The sequence below is a fragment of the Triturus cristatus genome, chromosome 5_1 (genome assembly GCF_964204655.1).
Source record: "Triturus cristatus chromosome 5_1, aTriCri1.1, whole genome shotgun sequence".
NCBI classification, from domain to species: Eukaryota; Metazoa; Chordata; class Amphibia; order Caudata; family Salamandridae; genus Triturus; species Triturus cristatus.
The window spans coordinates 296557559-296575614 of record NC_140587.1 but is presented as its reverse complement, the minus strand read 5'-3'; the positions used below and the strand labels follow the sequence as shown (position 1 = coordinate 296575614).

Here is an 18056-nt window from a genome sequence, read left to right as displayed (position 1 = left end):
ACACATCCATCATCTGAGAGAGGGGACTGAAATGAGAGGCTGGTTACTCGTCACATCCTATTACACACACTCTTCATTTGAGAGAGAGGTCTGAAAGGGGAGAGCAGTTGATCTCATATACCCTTCTTACACCCTAATGTGGGCACCCATTGTCCACGAGAGGTTTCTCAGTAGAGAGACTAGTCCCTTCAATATACTCCTATTTCCCTTGAATTGTGTTGCAATAGCGCAAGAGTAGAGTGTAAGCTTCAGGAAGTGGCGTTTGCTGAAGGACGCTTGTTCAATCCCGCAAGCATCTCATGAGACCCGCATGAAAAATTACTGGGCCTGGCACGAGGTGTTTTATGATCCTGCAAAAGTATCGAGAGATCGTACGGGGAGAAGTAGAAAAATGGGCAAAGATTCAACCAATAGTTAACAGTCTTATTACATTGGTGAAGAAATGCTGTGATATGACTGGGTGCAAAACCAGTGATGGCACAGATTGCCCTTGGTATTGTGGAGAAGGGAGTCGCTTTGAGTTGTGCTCAGCAGATGTGACTTAATTTGTAACTGAAAGAGACTGGTGTTTTAAACTGCATTTAAGAAAGAGCTCCAAATTCAGGTATTTAATAGTATACTTTATGAAGTTTGTTGAGAAGTGTCAGTAAGTGCACTAATGTTGGTAAACTTATTCTACACATTTACTGAGTGAACTGCAGTTTGCAGAGGTGTAGATTTCTCACTATAGTTTTTGAGAGGTAGACATTAGAAAGTAGAGTTATCAGCAAGTAGTGCAGATTGTGCTGAAAAAGTGTTCAAACTGTATAGAGTGTATAGTGTGTATAGTTGTAAGTAAAGGAAGTGGTATTTCTCAAACTATAAAACAAAGAGTTTAGAATGCATTAAAACAAGCACTAGTGTTTTTATGTACCTCACAGTACATATACCTTAGCAATATGATTTGTTTCAGTGGGGATATTGCTATTTCTAGAGCGAAACATCAAGGTCAGTCTTAGTAAAGGTGTCTTAAGAGGAATGTGTTACTTTATAAACTTATTAAATCGGGTTTTATTGTATGCTCCTTTTTATTTGTGAAAAAATGCACTGGGTGAGGGTGTGGAATTGTTCAGGAGAAAGGAATAACAAGTTAGTGGTAAGATATAAATGGGATTGTGTGTAGAAAGATTTAAAGAATTTAGGGGCATATGTATCAACATCACCATTTGCGATTCTCAAATAGCGATTGTTAAGGAATCGCTATTTGAGAATTGCAAAACGGGATGTATTTAAAAATTCGCAAACTTTTTGCGATTTCTTAAAATTCCTTAATTGCGATTAGCAAATTGCGAAATCGCAATTAAGGAATACCTGGCCATTCATTTCTATGGGCCAGGAGACCCATAGGAATGAATGGGAAGTAATTCTCAAATAGCGAATTCGCAATTTGCTAATCGCTATTTGAGAATAATTTCAAAGGTGCAAGGGTGTCATGATGACACCCTGATGCACCCCTGAAATGAGCATGTGTGTGCATATGGCGCACATACATGCCCTAAGGGCATGTATGAGCGTCACGTGGCACTTTGCAAAATTAAAAATAGTGCATTTTGAAAGGAAATCGCAAATTACCACCAACTGGAAGTTGGTGGTAATTTGCGATTTCTTAAGGATAATTCGCACAACTTGGGTGCTTTTTACATATCATTTAAGAAATCGCAATGTGCGATTTCTTAAATGATTGCGCAAAATTAAGAAATCGCTAAATTAGCAAATCCTTAATTTTGCGATGGGATTTTGCCTAATACATCCCGTTTTGCGAATTTTTACTCGCAAACGCTGTATTTTGCGATTCGCAGCGTTTGCGAGTAAAAATTAGCTTGATACATATGCCCCATAGTGAAGAATGATGGTTACCATTTATTGACAACTATGTAACACTTAAAAAAAAAAAAAAAAATTAATAAGAGGCAAATGGAAACAAAGTTGTAAATAAGAAAACTATCATGTTAGAAAATATATGGAGTAGAAAAAAAAATTCACTTTTGAAAATACAGGAAATAACTGTGGAAAGTGAGGAAGAAAACGTAATTGGAGAAATGATAATGTTTGTATTGTATAAGTCGACATTTGAAATCTTGCACAAGCTTTCGCTGTGTAGGTTTACTTGTCTCAGAGGAAAAAATTATCTGCTTACATGAACAGCAAAAATGAGCCTTGTTAAGACAAGCAGGATTATTGTCTTGTTCAGCACAGAGTAACTGAGCAGTCACAGTGTATCGAGTTTGAAAATATGTGGAAGCACAAGAAGAGCTCTGCAGTTCAGTAGGTAGAGCTAACTCTGCCTGAGCTAGCCATTGTGAACTCCTTTTAAAAAACTGTAGCCAAGAGAAACTTTGTGGAGACGTTTTTGCTAGCTGGCCTCAAAACAAGCATTGGCATAGCCAACAGGTCTTGCCCTTTGGAGGGGGCTCGCTCTCCGGGGCTGGGGAGATGGAAAAATAGTAAGAAGCGACTCATTAATGTTACCAGTGACTTATATGTTACCAATATGCTATCAGGGGCACTTTCGCATCCAGAGCACTGTTAATCCGATTTCAGTTGCTAACAGGGCATCCTGTGTCTTAAAATGATCAATGATACACATGCCTGGGATGGATGAGCGACAATAGGACGCATAACTGGTGCAGAAGATAGGGAGTGGGGGGGGGTGTCGGTGTAAAATCAAGAGAAAGGGCCATTCCATGAGAAGGGGAAAAAGAATGTGCATAGGAGCTAAAGTGGTGATGGGAAAATTTGTCAAATAGAACACAATCCCAGACCTCTCTTCTCCCTGCTAGTCCTTAGTTTGCTGCTTTCTCCACTGAGGTTAGTACCTGGTTAGGTTAATTCTACACAGTTATCTATAACTTGGGGTCTATGGTACTTTTGAGCGCCTGGACGGTTCGGGTCCCTGGTGAGGGGAATCTTCCAGACATGTGAATTCTGATAGCTAGAGATTAAAGGCCAAGAGACTGATCATCTGCGCACAAGGAGAAGTCAATTATTTGAATATCCAACTATGGTGGCTTGTCATGCAACAGTGAGGCCTTAGTAGAGATCTCAGTCCTTGTCCACATGTAGTATACAGACCTCTCATACAAGAGAGGTTTCAGGACAGAGGGCAGTGCATCCTTATACTCTATAACGTTCTGCTATCATCTGGTGGAGATGTGATAGTGGAGAGGGTAATTCTTTTGCACGTTACTACATAGGCTTGTTACTCTGGAGAGAAGTTTCAGGCAAGAGGTCTGTCCCTGTGCACACCCTACTACGCATGCCTGTTTCCATAGAAAAAGGTCTGAGGGAGAGGTTAGTGTGTTCCCACATTCAATTATCCACATCAATCAAGCAAGACATAGTTCTCAGCAGAAAGGATACTCCATTTGTATACCCTACTATGCACATTTATCACCAAAAAGGGAGGTAAGAACACAGAGAGCAGTCTCTATCCACAGTCCAGTACACAATTGTTGATCTGGGGAGAGGTCTGAGCTGACAGAGCAGTCTCTTTCCATACCCTAGTCTCTATGCTCGTCATCAAAGAGAGACTTCTCAGCATAGAGGTAATTTCCTTCCCACACTAGTTGTAAATCTGTCACCCTAGGGAGAGGAGTGAGCAGATAGATAAGTCCCTTCTCACACCCTACTATGCACATCCATCATCCAAGATAGAGGCCACAACATAGGGACCAGTTCTTCCACACACCCTACTACGCATATGCATCACTAGTGTGTCTTTCACTTGATCAAGTGAAAGACACACGTAAAGATGGAATCCAAGGTTGTGTACAACCTCTTTAAACTAAAGAAAAGGACCAGTTATAGCCATTTGTCGCCCCTATAGTTTGATATTACTACTAAAGGTGATCAGAAACTCTGTTTTTACTGGATTAAGCCTAAAACAAAATCTATTGGGACATTGAGGGACTTACAACCTTAAGGGAATGTCCAAGATTATCATACAGTGCAGTGTCTGGATACTCCAGCTGGTGAATAAAAAAAAATCCAGGTATTGTTTGCGTATATATAGAATTCCATACCCTGGTGGAATAGGAGCTCAGCTAATGCGTACCCATACATTCTATAAAGAGAAGAGAGAAAATAGACTCCATGGAACACTGTAGGAGACAGACTTGGTGTATGAAATTATTTAACTAAAAAACAAACAAACACACACACACACACACACACACACACACACACACTCCCCCCGAACTAATTTAGAATAAGAGCATATTTAATAAATTATTTACAACAAAATAACAAAAATCCAAATTAGGGAAACCGGAGATATTGAATTTTAAAGTTTTACGATAAAATAGTGTTAAAAAGCACCAAGTGCCAACAAGGGATATCCGGTTGTGCCGGATCAGGACAAAGTCACAAGTTCTGGCTGACCACGATGGAACGCATGCCGGATACATGGACCCAGTTAGGCCCGCTGAACAAAGTGCCTTAAATCCTGGTTGCGGTGCGTTACGTAGATCCAAGTGAAGAAGCATCGTTCAGCTGAAGCGATGAGCCAGTTCCGAGATGCAGCGAGGCTATGGTGTGATGTCCTGTTGCATCAACAATCAGGCACTGAGGATTTTATGAATTACAACATTTTAAATGTAACGAGGAATCCCTAAAGTTATCCAACGGGAGGGGTAGCCTTCACAGTAGTGGAATATGAATTTGGGAGTTTTTCCACTACCAGGACTAGTAAAATTAAAATGTGCATGTACTACCTTTTGATTACACAGTTGCGCCCTTATGGGCTACCTAGGGCCTACCTTAGAGTGACATATGTAAAAAAAAAAAGGGGGGGGGGGGGAGAGTTTAAGGCCTGGCAGGGGGCTTTAAATGACAAGTCAACTTGGTAGTGGGACACTGCCTTCAGGCTGCAATCACAGGCTTGGGACAAGGCTTAGGGTGCTACTTAGGTGGATGACACAATGAGTGCTGCAGGCCCACTGGCAGCATTTAATTTGCATACCCTGGGTATTTGGTATAATATCCTACAAGGGACTTACAAATAAATTAAATATGTCAATCAGGTACATATTGATCAAACTATGTTTAGAGGAGTGAGCACAAGCACTTTAGCACTGGTTAGCAGTGGTAAGGTGCACAGAGAAAGGCAACAGAAGCAAAAATCTAGAAAAATTGGAGGCAACCAGGCAAAAAGCTTGGGGAAGACCACCCTAAGTCTGACAGGTCTAACAACTGTCTCCCTCAGCTGAAAGTGGGAAGAAATACCTAACTTCCTGGGAGTTGTCATCACTAAGGCAGAAGAACCTGGAGAGATCATCAGCATTGGCATTGTCTGAACCAGGTCTATGTTCCACCGTAAAGTTAATTCCCTGTAGGGAGGTAGACCACCGCAACAATTTTGGATTCTCACCCCTCATTTACATTAACCACCTGAGCGACCTGTGGTTTGTCTAAATCCGGAAGAGAGTCCTAAACAAGTGTGGCCTTTGCATCGTCAGTGCCCAGACTCCCTTTCTCTCTCTCAATATCACGCCACCTCTGTTCCCTGGGAAGTAAGCTCCTAGAGATGAAAGCTACAGATTGGTCTAGGCTCTCATTATTGAGCCATGAAAAGACTGCCCGGCCCCCAAGCAATGCTCTGAAGCATCTGTTTGTACTACGAATTCCTTGGTAAAAGTCAGGGGGCTTGCGCACAGGGGCTGTGCACATGGCCTGTTTTCGGGACTGAAAGGCTTTCTGGCAAGCCTCTGTCCAGATCACCTTTCTTGACCGCTTCTTGGAAGTCATCTAAGTCATGGGGGCCACAATGGTGCCATATACCTCAACAAACCTCCTGTAATATCTGAGAGACCCAGGAAGGTCTTCACTTCAGTCAATTTTGGGGGAATCCCAGACCATGATGGCCTCTAATGTATCAGTTTCGAAGATGTGAATGTAATGCAGACTTTCTTCGTGGGCCCTATACCCGCAACAGCAGCGATGCGTCAAGTTCTGCTAGAGGATGCACCACTCAGCAAAGAAGAGTTATGCTGGTAAGTATGTTAGGCCCACTTCCAAGGGCCCAGGACTAGGATGGCACCACTTGACAGGGTAGACTTGCAGATGGCAGAGTCCTAAGGCCAACAAAATAAAAAATCCAGCAAAACTGGATACAAGCAGACTTTGTGGGGGCAGGAGGGAGACCACCCTAAGGCTGACAGGCCTACTCAGTCGCATCCAATCCCTTCTATTCTCTGCAGCAGGATTGTTGCGCAAACTAGGGCTCTGGTCTAGTTCTAAACGGTTTGGCTCGCCTACTGGTGCATGAACTTAGATCAGCGCACAAATGCTTGAGTGGGAATGTTCAGGTTGTTGTAGCCCAACACAACCCCACTAGACACGTTTGCCGGTGTGGTGTCAGTGCTCTCTGGGTTACTAACAGTCCCCTAAAGGAATCAGGGATACAATGGTAACTCGCACCTAATTTTGTTCTTTAAAATATCACATACAAGTACTGAACTAAGAAAAAGGCGCAATATATATTAAAGCGTTTATAACAGTCTCATCCTGTTGATTAGTACATGAGTAACAACCACACAGAATAAAATTGGAACAGCACTAATGCATGTCACTAACAGCGAGAACACTTCTATGCCCTACTCTAGGAGAGCATGGAGTAGTTAACTTGCCTCTAGAGCTTCTTGGGATTCAGTGCACTGCTACCGGTTCACGGTGGAGAAGCTATGGTTATCAAACTTCGCCAGGAAAGAGTATTCCCTTGAAAGGAAAAGCACATTTCAGCTAGGCTTAGCTCATATCCTCTTGGTATTGGCTCGGTATCGGCTCTCAACAAAGGAATGGATGCTGCAGGAGTACAGCAGTTTGTCAGGACCTCTTGTGATAACCTGGGGCAAAGACCTCTCTGATTCGGTGGTCCCTTCATGGGGTTTTTATAGGAATAAGTACAGACTTTCCGCCTACATCAGTGGACTTTTCACTTAGTTCAAGACATAATCAGTATGACGGAAATATCAATTCAGACGACATGTTTACTTTGTGCATTCACTGTCAGAGCTAGAAATGTATATATCAGGGAACTTGTAGCAGGCCTATGCCACTTTAGGTGCTAGCAAAGTCATTTTTGGGATAATTTGACACTTTCACAAGTTCTGCTAAAGAGAATGATATGCGGCATATGGGCCAAAGGCAGACAGGCTAACCTAATGTGCTCAAAATGAAGTCTGGCTTTGGGACCTTTAAGACAACGTTGTGGTCAATGGAATCAAATACAGCTGATTGGTCTAATGAGACTAGAGCAGTAGGATCACCATTGTCCATGTCACACCCAAGATCATCCAAAACAGGAAGGATCACCAATTCAGTGTTGTTTCCGGCATGAAACCCTGTTTGAAGGAGATGAAGGCCAGCAGTTGACGGCACACCAGTTTCTCTAGCACCTTAGACAGAAAAGATAGGAATTAAATCAGTATGAAATTGCTAGCCTCTAATGGTAACAAATGGTTTTTAACAGTGGCTTGACTGTAACCTGGTACTGCAGCCTCTTTCAATGGGAGATTAAAAAGTGATGATTTCTTGGATTAGGAGCTGAACAATTTACTTCAAAATTTAGGCTAGGCAAGAGTCAGCGGGGGATCCAAATGCATTGACCTTATTAACGCCATCAAAACAGCCCCTTGTGATAGTTTGTTTTGTACCATTATATATTTGTTTTTCCACAATTGCTTCTCTGAGGTCAGACACCTTTTTCAATTAAAATAAATCTGATGAGTCGCAAATATTTTCGTAGAGAACTACTTTCCTGTGAGATTTAGGGTTTACAGAGAAGTTTTACTATCCTAAAGAGCTCCCATGGGATAGTAACTGCTCTATTTGGTCAGAAAGAAAATCTCCTTGGCCTCACTAGTTACCACCATTGCCTGGATATAAGGTTTTCTGGCTTCTGGACAGTTACTGGCAGGGCATTGGCTTTCACCTGTCTAGTACTCAATTTTAAAGTTTGAAATTTGACAGAGGACTAGGGATTGATTCTTTGGATGTTGCCAACTAGCTGCGATTTCTAAACCTGTGGGGGCAAGAACCCTTTAAGTATTTGCTCACATTTGGCTTTGAAACCCCCAAGGGCATACGCTACATCTCCACTGCTTTGACTTCAGTTTGGTAGACTGTTTCAGTGCTGACCAACTGCCTGAAACCATAATACCCGAAAGGTCTTTCCACAGTCTAAACTGGCAGTGGCCAGAGATCTTGGGATTCTGACGCTGCTTACAGTGTTTAATAGAAAAGGAGATGATTTTACGGACTGTCCAGGTAAGAGAGAAATAGGAAACACTAAAATTGCACCTCATTCCGGTTACACTATTAATTGGGATAAATCACTAATTTATGTTTTGAGTGGAGATCCCCCGAGTTTACCAGCAGGTTGCGAAGCTAAAATAGTTAGACTGCTTTCAATACTTGGGAATATATATTAGGCTAGATTCCTCCGTCTTCCATGATCGTAACTTGATGCCCCCCTTGCGCCGCCTCCGAGCTGATGTACACCACTGGAAAACGCTACACCTTAAACTTTTAGGCAGAGCTGCCCTGTACAAGATGATGGCACGGTCACGTTTTTTATATGCCATAAAAAATATGCCACATTTGGTTCAACCTCATTATTTTCTATCAATCAACTTTGAAGTACGTGCCCTGCTTTGGAATCATGGTACTCCACGTATCGCCCTCACTAAGCTTACAAAAAGCTGGTATCACGGGGCATCGCCCAGCCCGCTATCAGATACTACTACTGGGCCTCGCAGTTAGTAGTCCTGAACCACTGGGTTGATCGACACATAGTAGACCCCGCTTACAAATGGATAGGCATAACATGCTTCCCGGCACTTATTTAAGGGCACTTTATGGTGGGGCAAAGTCTGCGCCCAGATTCACACCAACGTCCACTACGGTCGCTTTATGGCACAAGGCATTAACCGCTCTCGGATAGAAAGATAAAATTACGCAAGTTACTCCATTGCTGGATGCAGGCCGTCTGGGTATGCAGTCAAAACAACTAGGGTTCGATAAATGAGACCTGATCGGTCTCTCGAAGCTTGGAGACATGTGGACGAAGGGTAGAGTGATTCCATGTAGCGACCTGCAAATTGCAGGAGGGGGGAGCCTTTCGCTACCTTCAGGCCCGTAATGCATTATACAAAGCTATTCCGAAAGATTCGGACTTGCTGATCTCCTCGCTTCTAGAGGATAGGCTATTGGATGATTATCTTCAGGGAGAAAGCCATCTCATTGACCTACCGTAAAATACTCAATCATACGCCGGATGCCCAGGAAAAAATATGTGTTAATGGGTTGATGACGTAGGGGATTTGGACGGCGATGACTAGCGGGAAGCCTTGGCTCCCCCCCGCGAGGTGGTGATCCGCTCTAGATTCAAACGTATCCAACTTAAATTGCTACATCGTGCCTACTACACTAGCTTGGTACTGGTCAAAATGGGGGTACTGGACTCCCCGGCCTGTCCCTGAGGGTGTGGTCATATGGTTACCTACATACATCAATAGTGGAATGGCCTGATCCTCCAGAAGTATTGGGGAAAAGTTATATCCTCTATGTCCTGGATAAGGAAAACACCTATAGATGTCTCCCCCCCCCCCCCCCCCCCGGCTGTGTCTTCTTAATATTTGGGATGCCACAGATCTGTCACATACCGAGGAGTTGTGGTTGCATGGTGGCAAAGCGCAATATAGCTGGAACATGGAAAGGAGGAGTCCAGCCCAGATAAACTAACTGGGAGTCAGACATGGATTGGTGTATGCAAGCGGAGAGGGTTGTCTATGAGAGTAGAGGTTGCCCGCATAAATGGACAAAAATCTGGGGCCCCTTGAATGAGAGTAGAGGTCTGATATGTACTCCCGTCAGTGTCCCACCCTCTTTGGTGGTTGACAATGAGGACATTTAATGATCCAATAATATGGAAAAATGATACATGTTCTTTGCACTGTAGACCCTGTGCAATGATATGTTTTTGTACGGTACACTGTGATTGTTTGTAAGTACTGATGACTGCTTTGCACTGCAACTGGTTTGGTTGTAATTTTTGTATCCTATGTTGATTTACTAAATAAAAAATATATATTTTTTTTTTTTTTTAAACATTGCACCTCATGCAATGTGAAACTAGCATTCAAAATGATTTCTTGTTTACGCTGTCCTCACTGGCAGGCCACCATCTCATAACTGGTTAAATAATCCATTTTCAGCTTACTTAATAATATGTTGGCACCAATTTATGTATGATGAGACCTGCATATGCAGGTAACCAGGATTCCTTAAGACAACATTAGTCCAGGTCAAGTGACTCACTAAGATCATCAATCTTACTCCATGTTTGCGTGCTGAACGCACAATACATAGTACCACCCTTAAAATGAAGTGTTGTAATCCCTCTCAATCCCTGCCAAAGCCTTTTACAAAAAAAATCTGTTTTTTCTATGGAAGGAGAAGGTTGTGGGCAAAATATCTGCTCTTGTTTCAGCGTTCTGCTAACAGAAGTGGAGACTGGATAATCAGGTGAAATAGATTTAGCAAATTTTCTCATGATAGTTAGGGAATCGACAACTGAGCATTACCTGGCTTTGCCTTAAAGTACTGAAATAAGATGGATAAATTAGGACATAGTGCTGGCACCGGTCAGGTGTGACAGGCTTAATTGTTTTAAAATCTTTTATCCGTTCACCTAGAGAGAGAATAAACTGTCTTCATACATCAACAATGTGAGGGCATCTTAGGACAAAGCACGCACAGGAGTTTAAAAAATGTCCTAAAAGACCAAAGCCATAGCATAACACAGGAATACAAGAGACCACCCTTTCAAAGGTGTTAAACCAAATTGAAACATACTGAAGAGTAAAACAGCACTCATCTCACCATGCTCGTCTTGGATTGCATGTAGTGCTAATTAATGTGTGGTGCTGAGAACAGAACCCCACGATTGCGAATTAAAAGATGGAAGAGTGCAAGAAATTAACCTGGTAAAAGAACATGTATAAAAACTGGTTAATAATCAGCTCTTATAGCTGATTGACAACATCAACGGGAAAAAAAAAAATCGGTGAGAATTTTGTGATTACCACAGTACAGCAGTGGCTCCAGTGATTCTTCTGACCATGACAAACAAACCTCAGCCGATCCAGGATATGGACTGAATGGCTGCTCTCATTCTATTGGAGATGCCTGCAGCTTCTGACAGAGTCTCATGACATACTAATCTCTCAGTTTAATAAGAGAAGGTTGTAATATCTGGCATTTGGGTGGTTTAAAACCTTTTCTTCAGAATTCCAGCCTGGTGGTCTTGATGCCTCCTACTTCTATACATTCCAAATGGGAGTGTGGAGTCCTGCAGGGGGTCACCCTTTAGTCAAACATTGTTCAACATTTATGTGGCTCCATTTGCATATCTAATTAGATCTTATCATTTGGGTACCTTAACTTTTGTGGGTGCCGTGCTAAAAATGAATGGTAATGGACATTCTTGGTTCAATTTATCCCTGAATTATTGTCACACCCCTTGTAAATCAGTATGAAATCTGAGATTTATCTTCGATTTCAAATTAGACTGCTCTGCACTTCTCGGGAAATTACTATCATCGTCTCATATGAGACAGATTTCAGGTGGAGATGTGTACTCAGTAAAACCCCTGTAGGTGCTGCTGGCACAGTCCGGCCTGAAAAGCATCACTGAAGTGCAGATGACGCGACCCCCGTTGTTTCAAAATGACTCTAGAATTAGGTCCACTTCCTCTAGACTCTCACATATCTCAAAACCAGTTTTCACATTTTAATAATTTCAAGATCTCATTAGCGACCTATAACATATCAGGATTGCCATGCTCTCAGAAATGCCCCCTCTAAAAGGGGATTTCACATCACATTAACGCATTCTCAAGAGCGGTGATGTTGTCACCAAATGCACGATCTTGCATTTCCGAAAAGTCCAATGTAAAGCTTCAGGCTGCGCAGCTTATGAGAAGCAATATTAAATATGTATGTCCTATTAGTAAGTGTTTAATTTACCTTGTTAGCAGTAACAATGGCTTCATTCATCTTTTAAACTTAGTGCAATGCTTGTAATTTATTTTATAACTTCTTTTTTCAAGGGGAATCATTTCTTTTTCATATACACAGATTCATAAGTCACAGCCTCCAAAAACAACAGACTGATATGGTGAAGAATCACCACCTGACAGTAACATCTTTGAAAAGACACGCATCATACAGTTGTTTCTGCCAATACTGCCAAAGTTTGGAACTCCATGCCACCAGAGATCAGAGAGATAAACTCCTATTTATATGAACCACACTTCTTCCTACGAAAACCTCAGTTTTTCCCAACTGGGAGAGAGTTCATATATTGGAACCCCTTGAGAGCACCGGTCAGCTCCCAAGCATCTGGCCTGCAGGAAAACTGGCCTCCCCCATGCCTAGCTCTCCTTCCCTAATAGAACACAGCCCTGTATTTGTTATTCTCCTTTAGTATTGATTCTATGCTGTAAGCTTTCCTCAATTGGACTAGTGAACTCTTAGTTGTTGCAGTATGCGCAAACAGTATACTTCACTTGACTAATTTTATGTAAAGTGCCCCGACTCCCACGGGCACTGCAGACAACTGTCAGTTCCATAAACTGACCAGCTTTGAGCTTTGTTCTGTATTTTCTGTCCTTTAAGGTTAATCCTTCTCCCCCCCCCCCCAAAGAAAAGAGGTACACTGCTCAGGTTTCATTTCTATTTCTCGCCTATTAGCTTTTGCACTTGCACTCCAATCGGCCTTTTAGAAGACACATTTACTTCTCTACTTTTCCATTTGTTATCTTCCATCCTGCACAAGTAACTTCGCCCAGTCTTCGCCACTGTGTGATAGACTAGGGAAGAGTACCACTAAAACAGCATCTCAAGCACAGAATGGAGGGGGCGGGGGAGGGGGGGGAGGGGGCAAAAGGTCTTCCGGAGCCAATAGTTCAGCTCCAAGTGATCTCTGAAAACCAGTGACCTCTGAACTCAGAAATGTTATAAAAAAAAATATAATATCAAAAAGGAATAGGAAAACCTTGATACAGTGGTGAAGCAAACACTGGCAAGACCAATAAGTCTTTTGTTGGGGGACGTTTCATGCTAGTTAGTGACCGTGAAATGCCCCCCCCCCCCCCAACTGTCTGTCTGAAAAAGAGAATCCTGTAATGAAGCAGTATCTAGGGGTACAGCAAAGCAGAGAATAGTCCGTACTGTGTGAACACAATCAACCATGAATCTAATACGTAATGTTTTTTTAAACACTTTTTAAAAACACTTTATATTGAACGATTGGTCAGCAAACAGGAAATCTTTTGGTCAAGTCAATCGTTCAGTGTACTTGTGAAACAGAGCAGACAATAGCATGAACATGAAAGTGGCAGTTATTATGAGCGAAGTCTTCACATATTAGAGATGTCAGTACCCCGAAGCAAAATCCAGAAATGTCAAGCTTCCTCTCCCTTTTTCCATGCCCATCTCCATCTGTTTAGTAGCCTCGATAAGTGTGCTAGTTGCCCCACACATTTTCCCATTCCTTAGGGCAGTCCCTACTTTGGTAAACTACTTGCTCCATCCGCTGGCACCAATCCATGTTGGATTCCCAGTCTTCAATGGGGGTGGGGGGGGCGTCTCTGCACCCCAAGCGCACACTATGTTGCTCTCAGCCACCCCTTCTAATACGTAATCATGATAAATTAAAACAAATGAATACTCCAGGGCAATTCGTGGCTACCACTTTGTCCGTATAAAAGGCTAATGCATTACAAAAGCACACACTTCCTGAACACAACAAAACAAAATCTGTATTTAAAATGCCAGGTCTGCAAAGTAAAGACAAAGACTATACACCTGATCTCAGTTAGAAGCTGCATGATGCATCTACAGGCTGCTTGTTGTCCCACCACGAAGTGGCACAATGCAATCACCCAAGGGGGCTCCCCTTTTGTTCATCTTTTTACTGCAGTTTTTGGAGAACTTATGTCACCAGGTTATTCAAACCTCTATATCCACAGCTAATAAAACACTTGCTGAGATACACCAAGGTCATGTTAAAGCTCATGCTTTCACGGACTCTTTGAATCCATTAGCATCTGAGAGCATTTATTCAGACATAACTTTCAATCCAGTAATAAACTTACATACATTTATGTTTTTACATGATGTGGGATCCTCAGTGTGAATACAAAATAAGTGTACAGAAAGGGTAATCTATAAAAGATGAAATGCTAGAGAACATGGGCTAATAATTCCAATTTTCTTTGTATAACTGACAACATGACTGAAATCAATGCATCGAGGAATATTGTGGTACACTTTGAAAAAAACGATTTGCGGTAATAACATGTCTAAAGGTGGTTATTAAGCACCTAAAATATACAATAAGCGGGATACTCAAATCTGAAACATAAATCAAGAGAAATTCCTCACTAGACTTTCAGCATAGCAAAACAGTTTGTCAAATTGCATCAATTAAGTTATTCTTTTAGAAAATCAAGGAAGGATTCATACTTACAGCAACAATCATTATGGCATTATCAAGAAAGCCAAATCCTACGAAAGGTAATGCGTTGTGGAATCCAACTGGAAAAGAGGAATATTACCCAATTAGAATATGAATACAAAAACACATAAAATGAATTTGGTTTACCAATGTGAAATATCTTAATTTAACCTATGTTAACAGACATCCTAGCTTCTCAAATCAGTGACATAGGTTCATGTAGCTTGTTGTTAAATTGGAAAAAACGTTTCTTTTGTTATGCCTTACAGAAAACTACTTTGAAGTAAATCATAACAAATGAACAACTACGAACAAGAGGATGGCAAAACAGATCCAAATTAGGCTGTCATGTTTGCACTATATTCAGAATATAGTATTGGCCTCCACGTAATAAAATAAATCTCTCTGCAAGCGTTCAAATACAGCTCTAATTTCATTTTAGAAATTATCATGGGCATTCCATCTCTCTTCATCTGATGAGCGGGTAAAACATGCTCTGACACAAAGAATGACATTGCAGACTTAGAAATTAAAGTGAACAAGCATTGGCATAGCCAGTAGGCCTCGCTTTTGGGACCGTACAAGTGTTTAGCCATGCAACAGTTGATGTTGTTGCACCAAGGATATTGTGCTGCATAACTAAATACTTATAAGGTCCCAAAAGCGAGACCTATTGGCTATGCCAATGATTGTTTCCATTGTGATTAGTCAGGTTTCAGAAATATTTCTTTAAGTTCCTGTGCTGAGGTTATTAGCATATATGCTATTTTGAGGTAATTAAAATGCTATATCTTCTTACTAGGAAGTGCACTCGTATGGCTTAAAATTTGAAATTAAATACCCGTTTAGTTTATCCTTGCCTATGAATGCCCAGATGTGAAGTGATCAACTGAAAGCAGCAAGAGCCCCTTCTGCTTAGCAGGGATCAGGGATCTTTGAATATGGCGGGCAGGCAGTAAGTAGTTCACCGGGGAGCAGAGACCAAAGCTCGACTTACCTGGAGAACTGCCAGGTCGCCCACCTTTCTCTAAATCAGGGTTTCGCTGTGCTTGCTCAAGTAATGCTTGTTTATATATAAACCACATCCACAAGTACCAGAAAGTTGAAATGTCTGTGTTATTCACCATCCCAGCATTATGGCAAGATTCAAGCCAGAAAGAACACTGACATTGATACACCTGTCTTCATTCAAGCAACTTTGACAAAGAACACGTTCAAGGGGAAATCAACTCTGAGAATGGGAAGTTATAGGCTCTGGTAGAAACTCCTAGATGGAGAACAACTTAACACAACATTACAGAGAACAAAAAAAAATCGAAGCAGAAGAGAACAGAGGCATTTATTGGGGTAGTGTAGTGCAAGGTGCTACTAGATATTTCTGCCACAATGCGTGCACGCTCTCTTTAATTAAGACCAAAAAGTGAGCCGGTTCTTTGCATAAGTTTCCCATGAGCTTTAAAGTTTCCAAGAGCTTCAACCTGCAAACACAGGAGATTATAAAGTCAGAGTACCTCAGCACAAATACACGACATACCTGCTGCTGCAGACCTTATGTGAACCCTGTGTGTGAAAATCACACAAGGAGTGTTTGTACCACCTCTTTTTTTTGTGCACTAAATTGAAAGCATAAGAATATTAATACTGCTTTTGGCTGTCCCCTCTGACTAAACACCTTTCATCGTAGCTGCAGGTAATCGAGCTTTAAAAAAGAAGACAGTTATTTTACATGAGTTCTGCTTGATAAACATTCATTAATAAACGTGCAAATTAATCAAATGTATATCTTAATTTAGGGCAATCACTGACCAGGAAGCAGCTACATTTGTTTTAAGTGTTAAGGAAAAAAACCTGAATGATTGAAGGGTATACCGAGAGAGAATGAGGGGCACACGAAGAGAAAGAACTAAACTATAAGAAGAGTGAAACGTGGGGGTGGGTTTGGCTTGTTCTGCCAAATGGCAGGCGCTATTTAACGAGCTGCACATCGAACCTCATTATCCATCAAAATTCCTCTGGCCCCGACTTCCATCGGCTCAGTTATGTTTTCTGTAGATGTCATTCCTGGAATGACTTGATTTTCCATATGGAATGTGGAACATCAAGTCGGACAGAGGAAGGTCAGATAAGCTGTAAAGGGGACATGTTACCAGGCGGCTTCAAGATTAATAAAGTGTGTACTTCAACTGCCTGTTCCTGCGTTTATGTACCACATACACACAACAATTTTGCGATGAGCTGTAAGCCGGTACCCATGCAAAGAATACAAGCAATTAATTATTCATTACGCTCAACGGAAGGAATTATGAGCGATTCGTGATAATAGACAGAAGTGGTGGCACATCTTAAACTCACATCGTAGGGTGTGTTTACATGGTTCAAAACAATGTATTTTGATGGGAATTACACAAGAATTTGTCCTTATGACTATGTATGCAGACCGGTAGTGAAGTGCTGCATTTAAATTCATTACTGTTACGTAGCCTAATCTATGCCCGCGCTCCTGCAGTTGGGAGAGCAAGGAAAGGGTGCCGCGAGGAAAGCAATGGCCGGGCTGCCGTGAAAGTGACACGGCCGCGCGGTGCGAAAGTGAAAGGAAAAAAAGCTGACGAATGCCAGATGGCAGCTGTGCACGTCGCGCGCGCTTGTGCGCGTGACAGCAAGCTGGTGGCCGGCAAAAGCCTCTGGGTAGCACTTTCAAAACCCGCTTACTAAATGTCTCGCTTGAGACCGCGCTGGCTCAGGCGAGGCCTAAAAAGTAGGAATGGGGGGCGTGGCCAAGATGTGCAAGCCGTGCCTGCCTGTCGCTCTGGCCCTGAACACAGGCCCCGGCTTTAGCTTTGAGCAGCAGCGCAGCGCCCTTAATATACTACAAATACCCAGCAAAAACATATTTGATGCAACAACAAAAACTGGAAGGGAGACCCACACCAAGGTGCCAGGTCTAACAGTCACTCAATAAGTTGAACGCTTTTGTGGCGTGAAAGAGGACCCTCGGCCATGCTGAGTTGAGGGGATATGGAGTGTAAAAGTGTGAACTTTGTGCATAAGTTATGACCAGTGGGATGAAGCCGGACTGGTCGGGCCTGACAATGTCCGGCAATAGCGGTATTTGATAAGTGGCTATCAGTTCAGCAAAAAGGGCCTGTAGGGCTATCAGTTCAGCAAAAGGGGCCTGTAGGAGTTATAGGGGTCGCAGCGATTTGCCAGGTTTCAGGATGGTGACAACTACTGCCTCGCACAAGGAGAGCGGCAGCTATCTGGTCTGTATTGCCTCTTCCTACACCGCGAGTAAATGTGGGTGAGGATCTGAGATTGTCAGGTTGTCTTCTTGATTTCCGTAGAAAATAGGACTCCTCCATGTATCCATGGTGCCACACTGCAGTAAAACTACACATGATATTTATCAGGTGTCATCTTCAAAGGGTCGCTTTTGGGAGGTAAAAGCTCTCAAAGGAGAAAAAAACCTTCATCCCAATCTTGATTTAAGTGAAGATTT

At 42.2% G+C, this 18056-nt stretch overlaps 1 protein-coding gene across 2 annotated transcripts in view; it reads right to left on the bottom strand.

Moving 5' to 3' along the window:
- TMEM65 (transmembrane protein 65) overlaps positions 1 to 18056 on the bottom strand; it is a 240622-nt gene that overhangs the window by 105093 nt on the left and 117473 nt on the right. For both annotated transcript variants that reach the window (XM_085604985.1, XM_085604984.1), the window contains one exon: positions 14573 to 14640. In XM_085604985.1, the coding sequence (XP_085461111.1) occupies positions 14573 to 14640 (68 nt within the window). The remainder of the gene's footprint in view (positions 1 to 14572; positions 14641 to 18056) is intronic.